General features: G+C 39.3%; 1 protein-coding gene across 10 annotated transcripts in view; it reads right to left on the reverse strand.

Annotated features, from left to right (window-relative positions):
• Positions 1-5,427: 5,427 nt before the first annotated feature.
• The window catches only part of ADAM22 (ADAM metallopeptidase domain 22), a 209,409-nt gene continuing 188,126 nt past the window's right edge, over positions 5,428-26,710 (reverse strand). The window contains exons 27-34 of one of the 10 annotated variants that reach the window (XM_054564361.1): positions 22,310-22,504; positions 19,885-19,985; positions 19,484-19,550; positions 17,126-17,236; positions 14,840-14,926; positions 13,502-13,531; positions 9,015-9,138; positions 5,428-5,596 (exon numbers count right to left, since the gene is read on the reverse strand). In XM_054564361.1, coding sequence (XP_054420336.1) covers positions 5,576-5,596; positions 9,015-9,138; positions 13,502-13,531; positions 14,840-14,926; positions 17,126-17,236; positions 19,484-19,550; positions 19,885-19,985; positions 22,310-22,504 — 736 coding nt within the window. In that variant the 3' untranslated portion in view covers positions 5,428-5,575. The remainder of the gene's footprint in view (positions 5,597-9,014; positions 9,139-13,501; positions 13,532-14,839; positions 14,927-17,125; positions 17,237-19,483; positions 19,551-19,884; positions 19,986-22,309; positions 22,505-26,710) is intronic. The other 9 variants (XM_054564360.1, XM_054564354.1, XM_054564353.1 and 6 more) reach the window with 9 other exon arrangements.

The following is a 26,710-nucleotide window of genomic DNA, read 5'->3' on the forward strand; positions in this document are numbered from 1 at the left end:
TTCAAGGAATCCTACAAACATGAAATGACGATGCCCTTGAGTAAAGCCTTGAAGCACCTCCGGGTACGGCACAGGCTCAACGAACATGCGACAGGCAGCAGTGCCCGGCCCATCGTGGACTGGACCATGAAGTACTTGCAAAGCCAACACAGTAAAACTGCAAAGCACGCAGGCCAGTCGCAGGCACTCAGCACCTCCCCCCACGCCCCGCCCGCGTCTCACGCAAGTGACCATCCTGTGCCCGTCTGCGCGGTTGGCTTCCGAGCTCTGTGTGTGGCTCTCCATCTGCTCCTTTGCCAGACCTAGGTGCCCCAGGACCCCAAGGCTGGCTGCTGCTCCTCTCCCCTCCGTCCTGAAACAGTGCGATGCATGCCCAGGCGCCCAGGGGAGAAGACGAAAGGTGCTTCTCCCCACTATTCATACTGCGGTTCTCCCAAGTAGCCAACAAAGGCAAAAAAGAAAAAAAAGGGGGGGCGGGGGCACTTACCTCCAGGAGAATGAAAATTTCTAGTCAGGAGAAAAGGACTGACAGCTACTGAAGGGGGAGCGACTTCGGGAGCAGAAAGGGTCTGAAAGTCTCTCTCAAACCCCATAGCAAGGACGCTTACTGTTTGTCAGGCTCTGGATATGAGGGACAAAAATACTAGGCAGGCTTTTGTTTTGTTTTGTTTTGTTTTTGAATGCTGTTTTTCTACTTAGAAACTGAACCAAAGGATGCTCCATTTGGGGGACTCTAACAAAGCAATAAATAAAATGTGACCAGAAGTATTAGCCCCTGATATCTAAGGTCTCGTTGACTCAGTTGGCTCTGCATCTGCAGGTGGGATGGAAAAGCTCTTGCAATTAAAAGCACCTGCCTCCAGACCAGATGCTGTGAGCATGCGCCGTCAGGTCGCCGGCGTTCCACGCCTCCCCCCGCCGCCGCGCCGCCTGCGCGCTCACGGACACACGCGCGCGCGCACAACGCCCCCTCCCCGAGACGGGCTGCTGCCTCTCAGCCCATTTGCACAAGGGTGGGACGCTCCCCTCTCAGTCCAGTAAACGGGGAAGCCGTTTGTCCAAGTCCTTAGCGCGTGCCGGTGGAAAGTTGCATCCAAAATCGGAGTAGTCTAATCAATTCAGAAAATATCTCCGAGGGGGGGAAAAAAATGAGCCTCTATTCCATAGAAATGTTTGCTGCTTATATAGTTTAAGCTAGTAAAATGAGAATGAGAAATTCCTCTTGACTCCATTTAAGGAAGAAAACCATTTGGGTGGCAGATTTAGAGGAAAACAGAAGTGAAAGGAGGATCAGGAGGAGCAAAAAAAGTAGACATTATGCTGCAAATGGGAGACAGAGCGTTTGATGGGAAATTCGTGCCAACTTACCCACTGGTAGGATGGCATTAACATGCGCCGCCCCTGGGGCGTCCCCAGCAGCAGCCCGCGGTGGGGTCCTATTCAGGCTGTGGCAGCAGCTGTCTGACCTCCCTTCGCTCCTGCGCCCCCTTCACTCGCCGCGCACGTCCTCCCGTACACTCTGCACGCTACTCAATGTCCTTCCAAAAACGTCCCTTTCCTTCAAGTAAAATGAAGTGAAATAAAATAGCCTTCTCTTTAGGTCAAGATTTATTATTATGTTGAATAACACAAGGAAATATTTAAAGCACTAACTGTAAGTTAAAATAGAACTGCATGACAACAACAACAAAAAAATGAAGAGATTAAATAAAGGAGCAAACTTGATTTTGAAACATTGAAAGAAGTGGATAGAAATATTGTATTTCTTCTGGCCCATAGGTAACAAAGTATAAAAAATCAAATCTAAAAAGATAAGAGGTAAAGTAGGCCCAAGAGATTTTTACCATGGACAGTATTAAATTTTGCATATCTGCAAGGGAATCAGAGAGAGGGAGAGAGAGAGAGGGAGAGGGAGAGGTGGCTTCCTTCTCTGGAAGTGAGCAAAATATCTAATTCTGTCTTTTCAGCAACTTTTTAGAAACCTTATCAATCTTATGTTCAGAAATCTATGCTGGACTGGCCTTATGTATAAACCCAATTTTAAAAGCCTCTTTAAAGCGAGGGGAAAGTGAGAAACTATTATCACTTAATAAGGACCTATATAAAAATACATTTGTCATTTTAACCTTACTTCCTTAGTCAAATTTTTTTTTAAAGGAATAGCAGTAGGGTTCCTTTAAAAAAAAAAAATACTGCAACTACAGCAAATTGAAAGCCCTCATTCTGCTGCGTTGTTTGTTTGCTGCCATCCACAGATTGCAGAACGCGAGGCGGGGGATCGCGGTCGAGCTGGGAGACGCCAGGGGAGGGCGCCATTTCCTGTCTAAAGCAGAGCGGCTGGACACAGACACCAGTTGGTCTGACCCATCAGTAGAGCAGGGCTCCCCCACTCCTCCTGTGTTGACGCTCTTAGTGGAGAGATTTAAATGTTTCTTTTATTTTTCCGTACTGATTTCCACCTTTATTTAGGTTTTTCCCTTCATCTATTGATATCATCACATGATTTTTCCCCTTTAATCTGTTGTCTGGTAAATGAAAATCTGATTTCCATAAGCAGCTGTGTGTCATTAGGATAAAATTCATTTGGTTATGATATAATATTTTTTATTATTAAATGTTTCTTTAAGTCAAAGCGTACTACACTGTCATACCTATGAATTAAGTGGAACATCCACACAGTAGGTTGTTAGTCTGAAGTCTTACCTACGCACAAAACTTCAGGAAGAGGAAAAAGGCATACAATGGGACAGAGAGGCCAAGGTACTGCTCGTCTCTGCTTAGCATAATAGACCCTATGGCTGACTGGGGGACATAAATTTTAGTTGCGTGATACAAACTGGTATGTGGCCTCAAAGTTCCTCTCCAGAGTAAATATTCTAAAAAATAATAATAATTTGTGCTTGTGTTTAGTGTCACAGGCCCATTCTCCCTGCCTCCGTGGATGAAAAGTCATAAATATTTAGATTTAATACATCTAGAACATCAACAAGTACTTCTTGAAATTATCCGCGAAGATGATAAATTTGCCAACAAATTTTGCAAATGGCTGTTAGAATGTTTAAACATCCTTAGATACAGAAATACTGAGAATACGACATTAAAGCTACTATAAAATCATAATCTCTCTGCAAATAAAGTAAAACACTTTAATTCAGTTCCACATGAAGGTTATTACCAAAGAGGATGACTATGTCACCCAAAAGGTACATAATAATGATTTTCACTTCAAACAATAATTTTCATGTAAAAATAATTGAGAAGGTGAGGGAAGGGGGGTGAAATCTGCTGATTACATAGCTATCCATTTGCGTGCGGATTCTTTCAAATTAGGGCTTGTGTAACTGTAACTAGGGAATTTATATACACTGGGTACCTTACGTTCAAATCTATAAACTCTTTTATAGTCAAAATAAACCTTATAACATTAGCATTTTATACAATCAATACCAGAAAACATTCAGTGCACATTAAAGTGACCTTGGTCAAAAGCCACTTTATTTGCTGTACCTTTAAACCCATCTGCACTCCTGTCCTCAGCTTGCGCTAGGTGGCACAGTCCCCAACACTCACCCAAACCTTAGTCTGATGGATCGTTGTTGTTTTTTTTTTGTAGTCTTGACAGTTACATCCCTTCCTGTCATAAAAAAATGCTGTTTATACATTAACGTTTTGGATGATTAAGTTGATTTTGAAACGTTTTCGAAGACTTTCAGAAGAGAGGTCCATGAGGAGACATAAACACACCAAGTCTGGCCATCCTGGATGATTACACATGGAAACAAAATGGATTTTTGTCCACGAACACTACTGGGAGGTATTTCTGCAATCTTGTCTGCAGATTCTATGCCTCTCAAGAAAAAGGAGAGGAAATGAAATTCAGAAGCACCCTTCACATCCAAGTATCTGGTTGATCCCACCAATTTCTAAGCTCACCCGGGAAGCCTCCTTAGGAAAGTTTCCTTTTAGAACGACAGAGCTGCACCGTGATGGCCAGCAAACTCGCATTTTAAAGAAGGGGCTTTAAAAGAGATTTCTCACTTTTCTCTGGATGAAAAAACTTTGGAGTTCAAAGTATCAGATTCTTTCCCAGGCCAGCTGCCAGGGTAGCTTCACAGTGGCTCCACACTTGTGGCTTTAGGTTTCTTTTAACCCTCTGTGGCCTGTCAAAGCTTTCCAGCCCAGCTGGTAGAACCTTCCACCATCTTGCTTCCCAGTCAGTGCAGAATGACCTGTTGGGACTCGAGCATCCCACTAGTGATAAATATCCTTGGTAAACAGTGTAAAAGTGGTTTCTGTTGAAACAAGTCATTCACTTCACAGATAAGGGCGGCTACCAAGCTTTGTTAAAGAACAAAACTTTAGGCCACAAAGGGTTACAGTATTGGCAAATTGGGAGCCACCAATGCATCATCGGCAGCCTGTGGTCTCATGTATTTTTGATGGGCTTGCTCAATCTCAGCAGGTTCTACTGCTGTGGGGCTCACAGGCCTCCAGAGTGAGACTAGCAGATGTGCTCTTGTACCGAAAATAACGGCTGCTCAGGCAGCCGCTGTAGCCCCAGAAGGCAAGTGGCCAGACCGGAGGGCTCGCGGGGGCAGCCATGGGCGAGTGCGGAGGGCCAGCCGGCAGGGCGGCAGCACCGCCACACTCCCGCCCCCGCAAGCTGCGGAGGCCACAAGCCTGCTGGGCATGTGATCTCCTGGTCAATTAATGACTCAATAAAACTACCACCAGATGATGCACAGTATAAAGGGATGTCACATGTTTTGGACAAATACCAATTATGAAGACACATTTACAGCACTGACTACTATATTTACAACATCATCTGCTTACACTCTGTAAAGACCCTCTGCTGGATAACAATGACATGACTGTGACTGATTGTTTTTAGGCATTTGGCAAAATACACTGTATGTAACAGCTGCTTTTTTTTATTTTAAAAATGTTTACATATGTACAATTGTCCTTGTATGCTGATAGAAACATGAAAAGTAAAAAAAAAAAATAAAATAAAAAATACATGTTTAAATTGAGCATATGGGATATTGGCCTCTCAAAGCTTTAAAGTCCTGCAGGAAAATCCTATATGCCTTAGCCCTGCATGCTAGTGTCTATCGTGGGATGTTGTTTCCTTAAATGCGGAAAACAATAAACAGAAGCTTCATGCACATAGCATTACTGTCTACAATGAGGATGTGCTTCAGAATGTCAAGTTCTGAATCCACTTATTGTCCCTTAGAAAACTTGCTACATTTGGGTCATGTGAGTTAATTTTAGTGATATTTCTACATATATCTGCCATGCGAATTACCATTAACATACCAATACCTTTACTGTTCCATATGATAGTGTAACAGTTCAGTAGCTCTTTTCAAGGTTCGATTACATCTTAAGCCAATGACAAAAAGAATATAGTATCCAGATGTGAGACTGGGCTTCTCCTCGCTTGTGGCATCTCTGAGGGTGTTTGTATCGTCTGAAGAGCAGATAGATTTGCAGTGATTCCATGAGGCTGGGTTTCTATAAAAGTTGAAGTAAACAGTTTCGATGTATCACATGTAAACAGTTGATCTTAAATGGATGTCTCCCATAGCTGCACAACAGAGAAAAGCAAATTGTACATTATGAAAGGAGGAAGCAGACATATTATGAGCTATGAAGGTGAAAAAGATTTGGTGATTACATCCATTCACGTGATTGTGGATGTGCACTCCAATGCCTAATTTAAGAAGTCTAATAAGTGGATAAAATAAACACTAGTTTTTAACTCTCTTACCTCTAAACCTATGTCTCAACCTTTTTAACAACTGTCATCTTTTAATACAAAAAAACCTTCACATCCTCATTTAATGTAACACAAAATTTTGAAAAAAATTAAAAACTGTGTCTCAAAAGAATAATTTAAAATGTTATTTTTTTTAAACTACACACTTCTTGCCCTGGCTGGTGTGGCTCAGTTGGTTGGGTGTCGTCCCTCACAGCCACCCAGTCAGGGCACAGGCCTGGGTTGCGGGCCAGGTCCTCGGTTGGGAGTGTGCAGGAGGCAACTGATGGATGTTCCTCTTACACATTTATGTCTCTCTCCCTTTCTTTCTCCCTCCCTTCCCCTTTCTCTAAAAATAAAAAAATAAATTCTTAAAATACAATAAGCTCTACCTTTCTTTCCCCAGGACTCTGATACAGCCAGTCAGAGCTGTGGTTCTCAAGCCACCTGCACATCTCAATGATTTGGGAACATTTTAAAAATCCCACTGCCCAGGCAATGCCCCAAATCAAAGTCTCTCCGAGCAGGATTCGAGCATCAGTGTATTTTAAAAGCCCTTCAAACAATCTGCTGTACAGCCAATGCTGAGAAGTACCGACCTCAGAGAAGTATGATTCTATCAATACCACCACCACCCGCTTAAAAATCATTACCCTGAGCCTGTGACCAGGTTATACACCCTCTAATTCCATCACTACCTCCTAGGAAACTGTCCTCCCATGGGAGCTGACATATCAGAGTACACTGAGGCATCCAGGGCAGGATGTCAATTCCTTCCCTCTCTTTGCATCTGCCACCAGTTCTTTATGTTGGTCCTGTTCATATCTAATTTCTGTGATGCTCAGTAATTGCCTTAATGGGCTGGAAACAGCTTCGGCATGATTAAATATGAATGCAACTGAGTTCACCAGAGAAGCCAGGCTGATTCAAAAAAATAGAGCAAGCTGATAAAATGTTTCCAGACAATATGATTTGGGTATAATTATTATAAACATGAGCAAGGAAAGCCTAAGTGTGACTTAAGTTGCAGCCAATTTCCATTTCTACTGGAAATCTGTCTGAGACACATCATTATGTAACTAATGAGTTTCTGGGAAAGAAAAGGAAGAAATCGGTGAAGGACTAAGTGGCTATTTCTGTATAGGTTCCCTTAATATGCTCTTTTGCATCTCCAAGGAAATCTCAGTCTGATGCCCATGTTGGCTACCCCACAGGACCGTGGTCTAGCCGCCCATGTTATCTACCGCCAGTCATTAAAAAGACACCCATCTCCTGCTTTGGAAACCAAGTCTCTCAGCAGTGAGAATCACGTGTGTCGGGCTAATACCTGTTGGTGGGGACAAGAGAATATGAATGACTCTCAAGGGTCTGAGGGAAGGAAGCTCTGGACCGATGTTCACACAGTGGCGAGGAGTAGTAAAGAGTGCAGACTTCGGAGAGCCCAGTTTCCTCACAAATGGTTATAGAGGTTAAAAAAATGAATGACAGCTTACAGAAACAAGAGAGGCACAAAGTAATGGCACTGGGAAAATCTGAAGGTCACCATTATCCCAGTGAGGAAACAAGCTAAGAGCTGCCAAGCTATCGCTTTTAAAATGATGCATGACCTTGGCCATGGCTGGAGAGCTGTAACAAAGGGGTTGCTGCTAGAAAGATCTGCTGGTTTGGTTCTCCACAGCCCGCACAGACAGCCTAGAGACAGGGGCTGCCTATTCTGCCGCATGCTCATGTGGATGGTCCACAGTGGACGGAACCAACCAGGCCTTTCACACAATTGCTCCACTCAGCCCTGGGATGGGGCCAAGTCAGCCATTTCTTCTGGGGACCTGTCATTTTCATTAATAACCTAGACCCTGGCATGACAACAGCTGAGAAACTGTCCCCAAGTAGAAAGCAAAAGCAGCAATGTAGACAATTTATCAGGGTAAAGAGTGGAGTGTTATACTTTGGCAATTCCCTGGGGAGGGAAGGAATGCGATCACTTTAGATTTCATTACCACAGAAGTATATCAGGAAAACTGAATGCCTATTAACAAGTCTTTTTAATGCTGGGAATCTGAGTTATCGTCTTCCTTTCCATTGTTTACCATTTCTCATATTAACATATGAAGATAATTTTTGTAATGATTAACAAAGCACTATTGATTGTCAAGTCTCTTTGATTAAGCGATATAATCAGCTCTTAATGTGTTTTCTTACTGACTCTGAGTTGAGGGCGTTAAAATTCGAATGATCCATGTTTACCTTGAACCCTGTCATTTAAGCTCAGGATCAAAGAGGCTTTGAAATATCTTTCAAAACCAAAAGGCCTAGGGACCTAGGACCCACTAGCAGATAAAGCTGCCCAAAGTCCTAAAGATTTGTTTTATTTTACTTTTTTTGGTAAACATTATTTCTGAGACGATCAACATTATAACATAACTGATCATAACAGAGTCTGGACATCAATTATAGTAATTATTCTTCAATTACATGTTTCACGTAAGCCTCTGAGGGTTGGTCTGCCCCTCTAAACTCCACTGTATATCACAGTTCACATAATGGATCTGTTCTGGGAGGATAAGACCGATTAGAATCATGATTAAGAAGTAAAAGAGGACTTAGTATTTAAATTAAATTTCCGGTGAATCACATATTTATAAAAATAATTAACTCAATATATATTTTTAAACCTAGCTTTTTAAAAAATATAAACGGTTAAATTTCACCATACCTTTTAGCATACTCTAAATATTACAAATTCTGAAGCCCTCTTTCCTTGTTGCCAAATTCCACCCCCATCTGCAAGACATTGATCTGATCTTCTGTCACGGGTTCCTACTTCTAAAATCCTATTGGTCGTTATTAGCCAGTGAAAGGCCTGAGCACACAAACGGGGCATGGCCATGAGGTTAATTTAATCTCTGCCATTTCCACGTATATTAAAAAACTGAAAAAGCAAAACACATTCTGTTTTATCTGTTCCAGGTTGTAATATACTAGTTACACTGAATAATAAAAGATATAAATATATAGCAATAAATCATTAATATATACCAAATATTCTTAAAATTTATCAGTGCAGTGATACACTACTTTGCAAATATAAATCTAGCCTCAAATTTCCAAGAATTCTATATTTCTCAAACAATTTTGTTCTTTTTCTTATGTACAAAGAAGAAAAACAGCTCTTTTTAAAAAAAATATGAGCTCAAAGATAAATGATAATGACCGAGGACATTAGCATATGGAAGGAGTTTTCACGTACCCTGGCACTTTGTCGATTCACTTTCTTCTCCTCATCAGGAAGTGGAGGCATTGGGTAGGGGTATTTTCTGCTGGAGGCAATAGACCCAGTTGATGAAGAAGGAGACTTGGCAGGAGATAAAGTCCTGAGATGTTGAGAACATATGAAATAAATATTATGGGGTGGCATAATATCTTTTTCAAATAGCTGAAAAGTGGGTTCAGAATAAACCCTCTAATTTCTACTTTCATAGATCACTAGTGCAAAGGGTTAGCTACTGGGAGATAATTTGTCATTCACAACACTGGAATGCTGGAATTTTATCTTCCTAATTTCATAACTGCAATGGATTTTTTAAATGTTAGTACACAGAATCAACTTTCAACTAGAAAGCCAAGAATGAAGTTTCTTATAGAATAAAAAGCTAAATTGGAGAAGGGGTAAAATTATTCTAAGAGCTCATAATGGTAAATTAAGACATCTCATTATCCTGTCTTATTTTTACCACTTACTGTAAAAAATATTTTAGCACAGTTGTTCCAATTATATTTTTAAGGTCCAAAAATACAATACAATTGCTACAATTATTAGTTTGCTAAGTTCCACATCAGTTTACACAAAACTCATGCATTCAGAGGCCAGTGTGTTAGTTGTGAAAGAACAAAGGCAAATACAGAGATTTTAATAATAAATTAGTAAACATGCAAGCAGTAAGGAGTGCAGAGTTCCAGCCAAACAAAGAGTCTGATGAGAACATACAAAAATGGTCTGATTAGTCCCTCCAATAAGTGTGTCTGTACGGGGAGGATTCTAGGCCATAGCAGTGAATCTTGATAACTCATATAGGGTACCTGGTATGTCAATAAGGTGGCTACACTTTGATTGGAATCTTACCAAGACAAACACACTATGAATAGACCCCTTCCTACTTGGATAACATGTTCTCTTCTTCCTGGAGACATTCTATAGGAAAGAGTTGCATAAGCTCTTGATGTATTATGCTGTTCTTGTTGGATTCTGCATGTGCAGTGGTAATATTTGTGACTAAACTGAGCACACTGGAAGAGCCCATATTTGCCATCTTGTCTTTAAAGTTAAAAAAAAACCAAAACAACAGCTGAGAGTGAAAAGTGTCAACTCACACCATACAATGGAAAATAGATGTGATGACTCAGCAGTAGCTTTCCATTCACAAATGTCACCACTACACATCCATGCCCCCTCAATTCCTGGTGCAAGGTGGTAATGACCCACACCACTGATCTGGTTACCCTGCCACAGTGGAGCGTAAGTATCTAATTTGGTAGGATGCACCTCATCTGCATCCTGCGAGCAGCTGACTCAGCCAGGGAGCACTGGCGGCGGGCAATACTGGGCAGGGGAAGACCTGCTGCCTACACTGCATGCAACAGTATAAAGGTGTATTCTTTTCTCCCTCGTCTTAAATATTAGTCCAGATCCATACATTATCCTTTGCTCTGGTTCTGCCATAGTTTTCTAATCAGTTTCTATTTTATGGACACTGAATACAAGCTAATGTTTTAAAATAATTTTTCCTTCAAACCATGAGATGGAAGTGAACATTCTCACTCAATTTTAAGAATCAAGAGTGATTCAGTCTACTTTTAATCTATTAATTCCTAATGTTCCCTCTATTTTTGGATAATGTCCAGGACCACTCTTTAGTGTGAACGATTAGAATATTTTGGCTGTTCGACTTCTCTTGTGTGAACGCTCTCTACTGTGGAGCAGATGGGTAGGATGAAGAATATTAGTATTTCAAATTCTCTAAAGTACTATTAAAGCAATGGATTGCTGCACACTTTTCTAATTCAGAAATTAATGATTTTTAAAACATGACTATGATCTTTAGAAAACAAATTCAGCATGTGTAGGATGAGGACAAACGTTTTTATTTAGATATTTAAGTGCACTTTCTAAAAAAAGGGACATTAACCTTGGTTTGGATTTTTAGCCTGATCACTACTCATAAGATATCCAAGTTCAAGAAAGCCAGTCAGGTACACCTACAAATTACTAAATTACTTTAGGGCATCGGTTACTTTAGGGCATCATGCCAGACAAGTATAATTTGTTGTAGTGTGTGTGTCCACAGCATGAGCCGTTAGCTTATAGCTTCAACGTCGTACCAGCCATTCATGTGGCCGTGGGTCTCAATGACCAGCTTTGTACACATACACGGCCATCCCCATGAGGACTGCTGAGAGTCTAGTCTTCCTCTCAAATCTTTCCATGGCCAAAGCCAATTGTGACTTAAAACAGAAGAGGAGGTATTCTCCAGAACCCCAAAGAAATTACACTTCTACTGCTTCTCACATAAACACACTAGGTAACCGACACTTGGACCCTGAGGGGCAGAGGAGCCAAGCAGGACAGTTTTAGCTGGGGGAGGGACGGGGGGCTCTGGAGTTGGGGGGAGTGGCGGAGTGTGAGAGCATACAGGGGGGCGTGGAGGATGAGAGCATCAGAGCCGGAATCAGAATACGAGTAGAGAACAAGGCAGGGTCGATCAGTTTACAGAAAACAAAAACTCAACATTTCTCACAAATGTTCAAGATATTTCTTTAAAACCACATCTAGGCTGTTTCCTGATCCTGGCTCCTTGCCTGGTGGTTCCAATTGCTTTCACTGAAACCCAGGCACCAGCCCAGCTCATTCACATACAACGTAACCTTTGGACAAATGCTAACTATGATCATCACTGCGTTTTTGAAAACCATCACAACCATGGTGGGTGCCATTTTGAATTACACAGTGCAAGTACGTCCGTGTGCCAACGGATTGCGCTGTGTCTCGGGCTACATCCGTCCTCCTGGCCTCACCTTTAGTAGGTGTGCCTGTCGGGCCAGTCTCGGTTCACCTCTGTCACCCCAGAACAGGCTAATACCAGGCCAGTCCAACACAAGGGACACAGGGACACCTCTTGGCTGTGTTCATACGCAGATTTCATAGTAGCCTAATCCTGAAGGATTTATAAAATGTCCAAGGATAGAATGTAAATAGTCACTATCCACCCTGCTATTTTAAGTCACTACAGTGACATGGAAAGGGAGCAGATTTTAGAGTCATTTGGAGCCAGGCTCATACTTCTGGTTCTGACACTCACTGGCTGGACTGCCTGGAGCTCCTCTGTGTGCCTCAGTTTCCTCCATCTGTAGAAAGGGAGTAGGAATGCCTACATCTCATGATGTGGTGAGAAATAAAGGTACATAATATGCACTCAATACATGACAGGTATTAACAGTTTCTTTTCAGAGTTACAGCATTTTCCATAAGGTCATGGAAGCGGACTCAAAATCCACGGATAGAGTAGTCAATTGGATACTACCCAAGAGTATGGATGCCTGCTAGAACTTGTGAAGCACTGTCGCCAAGGGAACTACCTCCAGGACTAGTTGTAGGGAGGTCATCCTCTTGCCCTGACCTCACCTGCTCTTCCCTAATGTCTTGAATATACACCCACAACAATTCGAGCACCCACCATCATATGAGCACTGGGGAAGAGAGCACAGCTGAGGTGCTCTGGTCCCTCAAAGTCTTTTGGCACTTACTTTTCTCTTCATGGTGATGTGGATATTATATTTTAAAATGCTGGGCTGCATTTTGGACCAGTTTCCTGCCTTCACAAAGTCCCCGTGTGGGTCATTAATAGAGTGGCCTTTGCCCTCATTGAAGGTTCTGGCGGGGGGTGGGGGGAAGGGCGGGCAATGCTGAGTGGCCTGGTGGCAGATGCGGCAGACCCGCACTTATGCAGAGGGCTGGCAAAGAGAACAGCCAAGCTGTGGATGCACTCAGGGCCTCCCATATGAGTCCTGGCCAGGATGGAGAGCGAATGGAATTCTTCCTGCTGCATTAGAATCCTTGCATTACAAGGCCTGTAAGAGCTCAATTATTCACCACTTCCACAGAGATTCTCTGTTGATTTTCAAGTCTGACCAGTATAACTTAACAGCCCCTAAAATGACAGATAACTTACTACCTTCCACTGAATTATGTTTAGCCTTTAAACACAAATATGGATCTTTAATAACTAATTCTTAATGGGACTATCCACTGAAGAAGCCCACATCTCATAAAAAGAGAGGAGATCAAAGGACCCTCTAAAATTGCCCTTGCAGCTTTGCACGTGCAACCGGGGGTGCTAAAGCATTTCCCCATCCAAACTGCGTGTAGTCATGCGGCTTCTGGGCAGACCTGGGTGCTGGTTTGAAAAAATGTGAACTCTTCTCAGGGAGCCACATAAACCACTCAGCTCACCCAGGGGAGGTGAATCAACTCTTCCGGGGTACCATTTCATTAATTGTTGCTACAAAATTGCTAAATCCATTTAGGTATAAAAGCTCTGGTCCATATAGGACCAAGGTCATTCTGTTTTAGTTCCATGATTGATACAAATTACAATCTGCCCACAAGCCTGAGGAAGACAGAAAAGGGAAATGGGACTGCAGGTGAGCCAAGGTTCCAAATAACGTTCAAAACCATCTTACCTGTCTTCCTGACGTTGGCCATCTTGGGAGCTACAGGTGAGGGTGGGATGTTTGAATGTGAGTGTATGTGTATGAGGTTCAGTGGAAAAGTGGTATAAGCAGAGGGTTAGGGCAGGAGGCAAAGGTGGGGTACAGAAGCAGGAGATATTTTTGTGAGCAGGCAGGGGGTTATGCTTTCCTTGGGGCGTATGCGAATGTATGGGTCCAATTAAAATGCAGGTAGGTCTAATCATTTTCTCAAACTATACACATCTAAACTAAATGGTACACAGGAAGAGAAAGTCCACCTTATATGGGTGTTGAGAGTTTTAAGCACACATATATATGTTTTTAAATCTGTTAAATGCTAACCCAAGTCATGGCAATAAATAATCTGAAAGTTTATTGTTATGTTCAGAAGAGGTAGCAGGTCAGTCTACATTTCTTCTTTACATTAATTGTCACAAAGTAGTAAGGTATAAAGCAGACGTTTATCTCTAGGAAATCGCTCTGACATTTAAAGGGTGAAAAAATGCCATTAAGAGCTCTTGGAAATTCTCTTTGACTTCTAATGTTACACAGAGCTGCAGCGAATTGAGGAAGTATGCTAGTTTCTTAAATGTACAGATTCTCTATCTGCTTGTTTGTGAATCAGAACATGCTTCAGATCTGCTTCCTGTTCTATTTGAAGTGTTAGACATGACATTTTTATTGGAATAAAAAATTCCTTAGCTTTGCTGAGAATCTGCAAAAAAAATGTCAGCACAGCCCTTCTCTGGGAGCAAATGGTTGCACTGAACAAATAAAACCTAGACTCAGTTCATACACTCTCAGGTGGCCAATATTCTCTCAATAATTTTCAAGTTACAGCAAATCACTACTTTTAGTCAAAGTAAAATTCTACTAATTGCATTTAGTGTCCATGTTTTCCCTTGACTTTTCATATGCACTGTGTACTCTTAAGGCAGTAAGTAGAAAAAATGCACTATGGAATAACTAAATTCTAGAAAATAAATTGCTCAGGTTAATAGTGCTTCTTTATTAGTGGAAAGGATGTTTCATGCCCATAGAACACTACATAGCATAAAATGAAGAGAAAGCTACTAAAAAGCTCAAGATGGTAGTAAGGACATGCACTAAATAGCAACCCTTTCAAATGGCTTCATTTGAAACATTCAGAAAAGAACTAGACTTTATTATGAAACCAAAAACAGAGATCAAAAGGCAGCAAAGAAACAAGGACCCTTTCCACCTCTGGGAACTTGTATTGGGAGATACAAGATAGAGAGCCAATCACACTACAATATTTGTATGTGCTGGGAGAGTTTGAAAAGGATATAAAATTAATTTATAAAATACCTAAAGTATGGTCCTTCAGTGTTTTTATTCACATCTTCTACCCACTTAGCTACATTATAGTCTCTTTTGAACCATGGGTTTAAATACCTGCAGAAAGCAATGGAAGGAACAAAGAAAGCAGAACAAGATAGAAAATCTGAAAATACACAGCACAAGCTTAGCAAGGATGTTCTTCACCCTCCAAATGCAAGTGACTATGGCAAATAAACCAGGATGGATGCTGGGTGATTATGAGGCAGTCTGTACAACCAGGTGAGAATAAACGCAGCTACAACAAGGCTCAAGGCATCCTAGAACGTATATTCCACATTTCAGGCAAGCCTTCCCAGCGACTTCCCAAGGTGGCAGAGAAGCTCCCTTTCAATCAGTACTGTCAGCAATCCCAGCACCCACCTCCAAAGTGGCATTTTCCAGGCCACCTCCCACTGGGCTCCTTGATTTTCAAATGGCAATGGTGCTTTTTGAGAACATTGAGCGGGCTGCAGTTCCAACCTGGTGTTTGGGTCTATAACCCCAAGAACAATTAAAAGGTGCAAAGTTCTCTTTCCAATATGAAAGGAAAGACTTTACATGGCCTTCGTCTTTCTCCTGATAGCAGATCCCAAGCTGGAATTAACAAGAAAGGTGCTCCAACTGGCTCCATGAGGAGCAGAAAAGGCCCCACCCTTCTGATCCTGAAGCTCCAACACACATGAAGTGTGGTCCACACAGGCCTCCGTGACCTTGAAGCTGGGTTTAGTCATTGAGGTGCAGCCACACCTCAGTTCCTTCCCGTCTTCGTGCACTCCACACTACAGGGGTCCTGTTTCCATCACGAAGCGGCCCTCAGAAGGTGCCTTCTGAGTATCTGCATACCACGTGAGCGATTGCCAGCCAGTAATAATAATGACCTTAGTTAGCATCTCCCTGATGGATCTGGCAAAGTCTCCATCAGAATTACTGCACAAAGAAAAATCTTAAAGGTATTAAAACTGGGAGTGCAAGGTTTTGGTTTTTGTGTTCAGAATTTCCTTTTATTTGTACCCTGGGATCCACGCAAAAGTACATCCCCTTAGAATTTGCTCTTTTAAAACAAATTCAGTCTTGGAAGAATGGGGAGGTTTTACTGAGTTTTCTCATTTAAAAATCAACTTCTAGAAACACTATAGGCAATGAAGATCCAAGCTCTATAAAGCTTTTCAAGTTATTTAGAAACAAACCAGGAAAAATTATAAAATATGCTATTTGTGGTTAAAGTTTGCTTCTTTCCTCCACATTTAGTTTTAGTTTGTAAATATATTTAAGTCAGAACTATATTTCCACAGTTACATAAACAAATTAGATTATATTTTCCGTGGTCCTTTTCCTCGTTTTTGACTAGAACCAACATATGTCACAAAATAAACTCACGAAGTTCCCTCCCAAGAGAAGGGCTGGGGTACTTTATATGCTTATAAGACCATTTTTGCTGAGATAGTGTCCCCTGACTTAAGAGCAACTCACAGTAGTTTTGCCTTTAGCCATAATCATTGCCAACTTGTGCTTTTCACAGAGATAGCCAATTAAAACTTGCAAAAATATTTCCATTGAGACTCCAAACAAAAAGAAAAAGTTGAAAAGCAAGTGCAGCCACAGATGAAGACTAGTGAATGCTCTGGCCTGGGGAAAACCATAGAAAAAGCCCATGCAGCTGTTGTTACTGGTGAAACATAGCTACACAGCAAACTGAATCACCCACAGGTGGCTGGCCACATCCATGAGGAGACATGTGTTCCTTTCACTGACAATCTTAGCAGCTCAAAGGACAGGTACCATGGCTGTTCCATGAAACCTACAGCCACGTGGCTTGACTTGCACATGATAGACCTTTTCCTCCCTCTCCTGGGGCATCTCAAAAGGCTGTGATCCCTTCACTAGAGGTCACTGAGGAGAGCTCTCAATTGTTGTTGTTCCTTCTGGGGGTCTGCCATGAAAGCGTCTTTACACTGGGCGTCCTAACATCTCCAGTCGTGGTGGCTGGAGTGATGGGCTTTTATCCAACTGCTATAAACCTGCCTACGTGGCTTGACTTGGCTTGTAGCGCAACATGCAAAAAAAAAATAAAAAATGCATTAGACAGGATAGGAGAGCTCTTCGTGTTCTCCAGGATGGAAAGGCAGAGGAAAATTAGCCGGTGCTGGCTGGACCAGGACCCCTTCTGAGCAGACGTTGGGGGTCAGAGATCAAATGGCCCTGCTCTCAGCCAAGGAAGGGACTTGGAGGGAAATTCAGTGGCAGCCCAGAATGAAGGGGCAGGTGGAGACTGACCTGTGATCCAGACCCCCTGCCTGGGGGCTGTCAGAGCCCCCTGGGCTTATGCCTTGGGATGGGACTGTCTGGGCGAGGGAGTGCCCAGGCTCAGGTGCTTGGGGCTCCCTCCTGTAAAAACACAATATATAATACAAAGTCTAAGCCAAAAACTTTTTTTTTTTACATCATGTACAACAGTGAGGAAGATGCAAAAGCGTTCAGTGGAAAAACAATACATCAAACAAAGATATTTTATGTTGTTAATTAGCAGAGTATGCATTTTTGGTGCATGTTTTAATTCGTGTCCCAGTGTTTCATCCTCCTTTGGGATGATGCTAAAAGGAATGTTGAAATAATAGACCTGATAATACCTCTTTGTCTAAAAAATAAAAAAAGATGGGTTTGTCCATGGTCGTTCTGCTCCTCGTACAGTCACATAAACGATGTTGTTACATCAGCGAATGAGATTATCTAACAAATATGGAAAGTATAAAAAAAAATCCTGTCAACATCATTCTTCGATATGATTTGTATTAGTATCCTTTTAAGAAAAAAAATATGCAGTGCCTGTACAATAAGCTATGTGGAAATGTGTGATCAGTGGTCAGCTTCATAGACTTGGCTCCACTTAGGTAGCATGAGAAATGTAACCCAAATCTGGAAAGTCCAAAAATCTGAGGGAGTCCTTAATATATCCTTTTCATAAAGGGAATTCCATAAGGATATCTTATTAAATATTATTACTGAATCATCTCACAGGCAAGATTTCTCAAGGGCTATTTAGTAGCACAATATTTATCATATAAGTGGGAATTTTACAGAAATTTTTTTTAAATTAGTGATTATTCTAAAAAAATACTATTATGAATCTTGTTAAATACCAAGTATTCTTTGGGTCCTAAACTCATACCTTTAATGTAACATTGGATCTTTTTTTTTTCTTCACTTGGGAGTTTTTAAAGCTTCGTCACAGGAAATACTGTTAAGGATAGTAAATGGTATGTGGTGGACATTCTGAAGAACATTTTGCAGTTTTATCTGTACTCTTGTGAGCAACTGAGACAAGCTAAGGAGCTCTTACCAGGTGACCTCATGCAAAACAAATCAAACAACATTCCAAGGAGAGTTTATCCACAATGAGTCCTAAAGCACCCAAGCACTTTGTGGTGTATAAGATAAACTCGAACAGATTAGTTATTTATGATGGAGTTCTATGATGCCATTCTGGACCATGCAATGGTATCACTTGAACCTATCTATTGTTTCTATGATAAAATATCCTCTAGTAAACTGTGACAAGCCACTTACAAGACAATACCATCAGCAGGAAGGTCCAAATTTCAGGGAAATGCTATTGTCCTGGACTGAAAAAGGTAGGGTATATGATGGGAAAGCTAACATAAGTTTCTGACAAGCAGTTAACAAATACCTGCTATTGAGATTTTTAAAAAGTATTTAGGCATAAAGAAGCAATTGAGATCCTGGGAATAATAACTAGCACTGCAGTCAGACACTGGTAAAAAAAATTTTTAGATGGGTCAAAAAATTATGGTTAATTAACACCCGGTGGCAAGGTCCAGACAGATGGCAAGGATGTGCTTTAGTCCATAATGGGAGCAGAGGGTTTGGTGAAGCTGGGTTTTGCTTGTACTTTATTAATCAGAGGAACTAACAAAAAATGTGCATGGTGTTTACCTCAGTATAAATGACTTAAGTGTCACTTCGGACCCAATCCCCAGTTCAAAAAAAAAAAAAAAAAAAAAAAAGGGTGGCTATCAGTCAAAATGGATAGCATTGCATTTAGTGACAATGATTCCGTTAAAGAGCAAGTTTAGGTAAATGCCCTTTTAAATGTTCTCAGAAGGAAAATTTAAAAGGGGAACCATTCCATTAGTCTGAGAGAATGCTTAGATCGCAGCCAGGAGGCTCAGAGCAGTGGTTTCACACTGTGAGCAGCATCATGTTCTAGGACCGTGGGGACTTCCCCTGATGCTTCCAGGCTGTGTGAGTACTGGGGAGCGGAAGGGTGAGCCCTCTGAAATGGCTGGCCCCCGGGGTGATGAGAAGAAAGGAATGTTATCAAAATTCCCTTCAAACGGAACCAAGACACCACAATGGCAGGTTACTGGAGGAAAAGCCTGCACCAGGGCGAGACCCCCGGCTATCAGTGAGTATTGGTTTGGGCACAGTTGCGGAGATGCCTATGTAAAAGAGAAAAGCCATGGTTAATTTTAAAACAGCAAAAAAAGAATAAAAAAAGACAAAACCAAGACCAGAGGCATGGTTTACAGTTCTTTGATGATCTGGTTAATTAACTCTTCACACTAACTGCACAGGACCCTGGAATGCCTTTTTCCATTAGAGATTCAGACTTACTCAGTTGAATTAGACCGAGGTCTAAATCTTTTGCCTCTGATTTTCTTTCTGTTGCCTCCTAGGTTACCTGAAGAAAAAAAAAAAGATGGTTTATAGCTGGATTTGAATATAAATTTAAAAATTACCCTATGTTTAATCACATGGTATTTCCAGTCGGTTTAATTCACAAGCAGCATCATGACGCAGAGCACAGCCTTCTCAATGCATCTGGCGCACAGGCGCTACCAAATCCCATCATTTCCCATCCAAGAAAAAAGAACTGAACTCACAATAAATGCCCTCTTGTCTATTGGGAGAGACACTAAAGAGCTTCCAGAAAAGAACAAGTCTTTACAATCAGGGACCACAGAATACGGAACCTGGATCATGAGGAGAGATGGGTTCAGAATGCCACCCTGTACCTTGCCAAGAATTACTTCGAGGTCGCCCATTTTCACAGATGTCTGAAATATGTTTTGTGTCTGGAATCCTTTCACTCCAAGAATGAGAGAGTCCATTTGACCTGAAATTGAAAATGTGTATATACTGTTCAAAAATATAATCAAATGGATGTTTAGAAATCAGTAAGCAAAATTTCTAAACATTGCTGTGTGTTAAATAAATTAAATCAAGAAAGAAAAATCGGAAATGAAAGAATGAACAGAACATGAAAGTCTTCATGAAGAAGGCAGAATTACACAACATTCAATTTAAGAAAAGTCAAATACAATGGAACCCCATTATTACAGTTTCTAATTGAAAAGTATCATGATACAACACAAGCCAGTTACATTCCGCAGAATACAACTACATATAGCGAATTCACTACATGTTTCAGTCATGAAACCCAAACAGCAGATGTATAATGGGGTCCCACCATAGATGTTTCTTAATTGTAAAGCAATGGTTTCCATTCAAATATTATGACAACATGGACTTCTAAGAGATTTCATTAAGATTTGCTCTACTTAAACTGGCTAACCTTTATCAGAGTAGTATTTAGGTTTTCTTAAACAATAAAATTTTCTGAGACTTAGCATTTTCTCCACAAATAGGGCTTCCCAAAATGTAGTACTGTTAGTTAATTCTCTAATAACTGAACTGAATCGGAAGTTGTCATGGAAGCATCTCTCACAAAAGCCCATGCACCACTGAGCCCTTCTGCTGTTTGTGTCCTGCCATCTTGAAAGAAATTGTCTACAAGGAGCAAAATTTCCACACCTACCTTGTATCACATAATAAAAGTGTTTTAACAAATTGCATATGCTTAGGAAAAGTCACATAATTTGAGACAATTTTTAACGGTTTAAAAGTCATAACCCATTGAGATTTTGCTAAAACTTGGAAATTATTCAAATCAACATTTTAAACTCTTCTTGAGTAACTTTAGAAAATAGCACTGTACTTAAAATCTTTTCCATATATCATTCCAGTTAATGTTAATAATGTCTATTTTAAAAGAAACCTACTAATGAATGAAAATAAATGGAACTCGGAACAATTATTATATATTAATTCCCTGGATTAGAACTTTTTCAAGATCATTTGCTAATTAAGAATGATGACTATTTTATACAGAAGGACAACAGAAATTCTGATGAAATCCATTGATTTCTCCACTTATTTACCATATTATTTACTTTAAAATTAAATATTTGACCGCAAAAAAATTTATACGCTGAGAGAATTTAAGTAAATCTTATTCTCTTAGCCAAAAGGCCTCCAATAAATTTTTAAAAATAACTTTTTGAACATCCTTCCATAAAATTGTACTCCTTGTGCAAAAACTAGTATTTTTACTTTCGCTTTAATCTATGTTATTTGAGTAAAAACACCTCTTCATGCCTAAGACAGTTCCACATAGGGTTCTCAGGTCTCACTAATTTCTTCTATTCTCTTTCCTGATTGTTTATAAAGAGTGAAACCCACTGCAGAATTTTTACAGATGATTCATTCTCTGTGGAACTCCAGAAGAGATGATCTTTCTTTTCAATAAACTAGCAATTTCCCTTTCTGCAATCTACAAAGTAACTTCTATGGCCAAAGTAACACAAGGGGCTCTCAATCTTTTTTCCTACATATATACACCCCTACCAACAATTTTAAAGAAACTCTCCACAGGAAAGTTACAGCATCCTTCAATGAATGTCTCATTTCCTAAAACATTCCAACTAGTTATTTCTTCTATCAGCTTATTTTATTAAGCAATCATAAAGCATGCAGAATTTTAAATGGTGCGATCCACCTTAAGATCCCGGAGCAAGAATATAGCATCAAAGTTTAAGATGTATAAATAATATCTTAACCCCACCCACAATATTGTAAGACTCTCAAACATTAAATATACTTAAATTAATTTGGCGACCAAGCTCTAAGTCATAAACTCTAGAAGTAATCATTCCAGGCATAAAAGGCAAAATCATAATATTCAAATATATGGTTCACAGAGAAGCAATCTTTTTTTCACAGCAAGCTTAGCTTTTAATATATTTAAAATTTAAAAAAATATTCAACGCAGCATTCATATTACCAATTTATTTTAACAACTACTTTTATTGAAGCATGGCAGTAACCTTTTTCTTTGACTACCAAACATGACATAACGCTCACCATTTAAAATATAGTGAAATGCTAGGTATAGTTTCTTAAGCCATATAAGAGCAAGACTGAAAAACCCTAGGGTTTCCATATAGATTTAATGTTACTTGTTCAGTTTTGTTTTGTTTGGATTTCTGGTCTGATTTGTTACACAAGCGGTTCCGAGCATATGGCATTTTGAATCAGAGTAATCAAAGAACAAAGGATACTATTTTCAACATTCAAGAAAGAAGGAAGAAGTAATCAAACCTGCTGCAAAATAATGAAATGTTCTGACTAATGGAATAATGTGTGATGGAACAGGTAGAAATCTGAAAATGCGACAGAAAAGCAGACCTCTTCTTAGAACTAGATGCTGAGTTTGTGCTGACTCCAGGAGGAATGTCGCTATAAAAAGAGTCGCCATCTCCAGGCTTTTTTACATAATCTCCCTGGGGCAACTGTCTAAGGCATAATAAACATTTCAGAGTCAGAAAACAGGACACACACATGAACACAGACATATACAAATATTATTTTAGGAAAAAAGAGGTAGGGATAATGATCTACATGAATCAAATCTATAACAACACATACGATTATTAATAATTGTGACAAGTTAAAGCCATTCTAGAGATCAGAACTGCAATCGCTGTGGTCTCTACCGCCTGAATGGATAAAGCTTTGCTTCCGAAGAAAATATGAAAAGATGAAGGTTTTCGTTGTAATTTCATCATACTTAGAGATGTTAACGGCAGCTTTGTCTTTAAAAAAAAGAAGAAGAAGAAGAAGAAGAGAAGAAGGAGAAAAGAAAAAGAAAAATGGTGCCGAGGGAGCCGTGGTGGGACAGATAGTCCTTGTCCAGATAAGACAGTTTTTTCCATCATGGTGAATAAACTATTCATGATTCTAAACATTATATAATTCAACTTTGGTCTTTTAAAAAGCTGATGAATCTCTAACCTATGTTCTATAATTTAATGCAAATAAATTATTTTTTTATTTTTTATTTTTAGATTTTATTTATTTATTTATCTTTAGAAAGAGGGGAGAGGAGGGAGAAAGAGAGTGAGGGAAACACTCATGTGTGGTTACCAGGCCTGCAACCCAGGCACGTGCCCTGACTGGGAATTGGGAATTGAACGAGCGACCCTTTGGTTCGCAGGCCAGTACTCAATCCATTGAGCCACACCAGCCAGGGCTAATGCAAATAAATTCTCATTAGAATTCTCTGTTCAGTTTGGAACTTCACTGTTTATAACAGAAACATGAATAAATTGAAAAAGATTCAAAGGTGAGTCAAAAAAATAATTCTAAAACTGTACCGTAGAATATGTAAAGGAAAATCAGTTAGCAAGAGGAAGAGTAGAAAATATAACTGAATTATTTGATGAGGCTCTAGAAGATCATTTATAGGTAGTTGGTGGGTGACCACAGTTCTCTATCTCCACTGTAGGGGTTCAACAAGGGAAAATCTTCACTGTTACTGACTTTCCTTGCTCTGGTACTGATTTAACAAAGACTGGAACAGATTCTGATTACTTCCTCTCAAGGAATAGGGTTGATTCAGCCCTCCTTCCTCAGTTGATGATCTGACCATGGCTAATCATGGCCCCCAAGCAGCCAACTGAATCAGAAACTTGATTCAGTTCCATTCAGTGCTATTGTTGGCGGTATCACCAATTAGTGTACCGAATTTTAAACAGTTGTACCGAAATAGGTCTCCAAGAAAGGTACACATTTGCTCATTCCTTTTCTTATTTGTTTTTTTCTTTAGTTCTTATGCTAGTCATGGTTACCTGTGATACTAAATTCTATCCAAAATATGTGACTTTCAGATGTTTTAAATGTATAAAACACTTGGTCATTCACTATTCTGAATTATTGAATATCCTATCTCATTATTTCAATCCTATAAATGTATTCACACATCTTTACAAATGTAAAGATTTTCCAACTGATATAAAGCATATTTATTAATTTGTATATTTAAATCTACCCTTCCGCTTTAAAGAAAGAATTTCTCATTAAATTTGTCAAGCTAATTTTATTTATCATTTTTTGATACATAACCCTTTAAAATACTTTTAACCCTGTAAGTGACTTCAACTCATAATTGTAATCTTTCATTTTCCTGGTACATTATGAAACATTAATTTTATAAAAAATAATGTAATTGCCCATATATATAATGTTAATAATATAGGACAAATATATCTTCTCATGCAAGAGATCTTTAATTTCTGCAATTATATTTTCTTTCTTGCCTCCTAGCAATAAAATAGTCTATCAATGCTTGAAAATATGCTCTCAATAAAATCAAAGTCCTCCACCTTGCCTCAGGAAGGAAACTTCCCTTTTGTATCACATTCATATTTATAGAAGAATGCCAGAGAACATCCCCATTAACATCACATTCCCAATAATAATTTTTATGGTTAACAACTCATTTTTGTCACTACCACCTTTAATGATAATCTTTCTAAGCTGATGAGATGTGCTTTGCTAAATTCAAATTAATTAAAGACAAGTCCCAACTACACATGACCTTTCCCCCTAATTAATTTCCCCAAATTACCTTCTCCGCACATGGCTCTGTCCTGTAGGCATTCACCAAGGCCTCACTTAGCTGAGAGCACGGACTAAATGGACTGCTTCTCAAAATGGAGGAGATCCAGTTGTGTTTTTATTTTAACTGAGCATGTTCTACCACTCTCTCAATGTAATTTCTCTGCAGTACGTACTCACCTTTTACACACTGTACAAACATCTTAAATGCTAAACATATCATAAACTGTGGGCTGCAGTGAGGTGGTTGGAAGGGAGCTTAAATTCAATGAATTTCTGGGCACAGACTTGCCTTTATCATCCTAGGTAGATTAGACTCTTACCTACCTCTAATGTGAAGTCTCCAAAATACAGAAACTACTTTGTATTTTTAAAATTCTACTAGTAATACAGGTAACTTTCTTCACATAGTAAATGCCTAAAAATGTTAATGATTATTAATTTTGTTAAAGATCTCAAGAATAATTTTTAACATCTTTCAATGGTCTAGAAATTTACCCTTTTCAATATCTTATATATCATAACAAATGTATTTCTTCCTGTTTAACCTTTAGTGAAGATAGAGAATATCAGGTCCTCATGATCAAGAAAATAAAATTTAATCATTTGTTATACAAGAGCATAAATGGCCAGCTAGCTACATGATCTCCTTAAATTTTTTTTAAAATTGAATTTATTTTTCCAGACTTTGTGGCTTTCTTCCTAAATTTTGGTGGTTTCGTAGAATTTTGGAATTTAGCGGTATCACATTAAGTGGCCTGACCAGTGCTAAGTTTTATAATGGGAAAATTACATTATATTTCCCATATTACATGTAAATATCTTAGACATATGCATGAACTTTAAAAATGACCAAAAAGAAAATAAAATCTCATTTAAATTCTTTTTACTGAAAAATGATACCTGTTATGAAGGAAGTCTGATCATTCCTAAAAGGGTCCATTGAACCATAATATTTAACTTAATAATTCTTGCATACATTCAAAATGACAATACAATAAAAAAAATGAATTAAGTCTTAACCTTAAATGTGAAGGAGACATTTCTCCAGTGCTTTGTCAGTGTCTGGGTTGTCTGTTATTGAAATTATTACTTTACTGTTTTAAGACATATTCTGTAATGTGTACCAAGTCACATTGACAGATGCATGACTATCACTGAAATAATAATAATATAAAAACAAACTAAGAAAGGTTTTAAAAAAGGAGGGAGATTCAAAAGCAGGAAATAAAGTGGCGAAAACAGGGGAGAGAGAAAAGAAATGGGAAAGGGGATTTCTGCTTTAAGGTAGAGATCAGTGGGATATGATCTGTTTATTCTATTTTGTCTTAATCATAACAATGTATGCTTGTCTCAGACAAAGAAAGGAGATATTTAAGCTGAATATAGGTAGCTTATAAATCCAAGTTCAATTAAGATTTTCTTATTCTATTGCTATTTGCAAATCTGCTTGAAAATTAAAACTCAAACTTATAATTCTTGTTATAAAATGTACAGCTGCTAAGTCCTAAAGCAATTATGCTAAATTATTGAGCTGGTCAAAAAGTCTGTTATGCTTTTCCTGTAAAATAAAAGACAAATTTTTCACTTCACCAATAACTTGATTGATCTGGATATTTTGAGTATGTCGGCTATCTCCTGTTATTGCCCTCTAGTGGGTAGAGGCCAGGGGTGCTGCTCAACAGCTTCCAATGCATAAGACAGCCTCACAGCAAAGAATTATTTGGCCAAAATGTCAATGGTACCAAGAAACTTCGCAAACCACTTTTGACATGTTCAATCAGTCACAGCACCTTCTCCATACACTGCGCAAATCTTCTTTTGCATTTCAGTTGCATTTTTACCTTTTTAAAAATAACAGCATAATATGCTGAAAATGTTGTATATTTTCTTCCATCTTCAGTATTGAAATGGCTACACAAAAATTCACCAATTTTAGTAAGTTTTTATAAAATGCATGCTGATATGACAACAGTCATAATACAATCTGACAAAATTGTTTCAAATGAAGTTAAAGACAACTAAGCACTACTAGAGCCATCATATGGAAAAAACAACGAACTTTTTGGCCAACCCAATTAAACAATAGCACACCTGAAAAAA

The sequence above is a fragment of the Pteronotus mesoamericanus genome, unplaced genomic scaffold, assembly GCF_021234165.1.
Source record: "Pteronotus mesoamericanus isolate MK-2021 breed Mesoamerican mustached bat unplaced genomic scaffold, CSHL_Meso_final scaffold_85, whole genome shotgun sequence".
In the NCBI taxonomy this organism is placed as follows: Eukaryota; Metazoa; Chordata; class Mammalia; order Chiroptera; family Mormoopidae; genus Pteronotus; species Pteronotus mesoamericanus.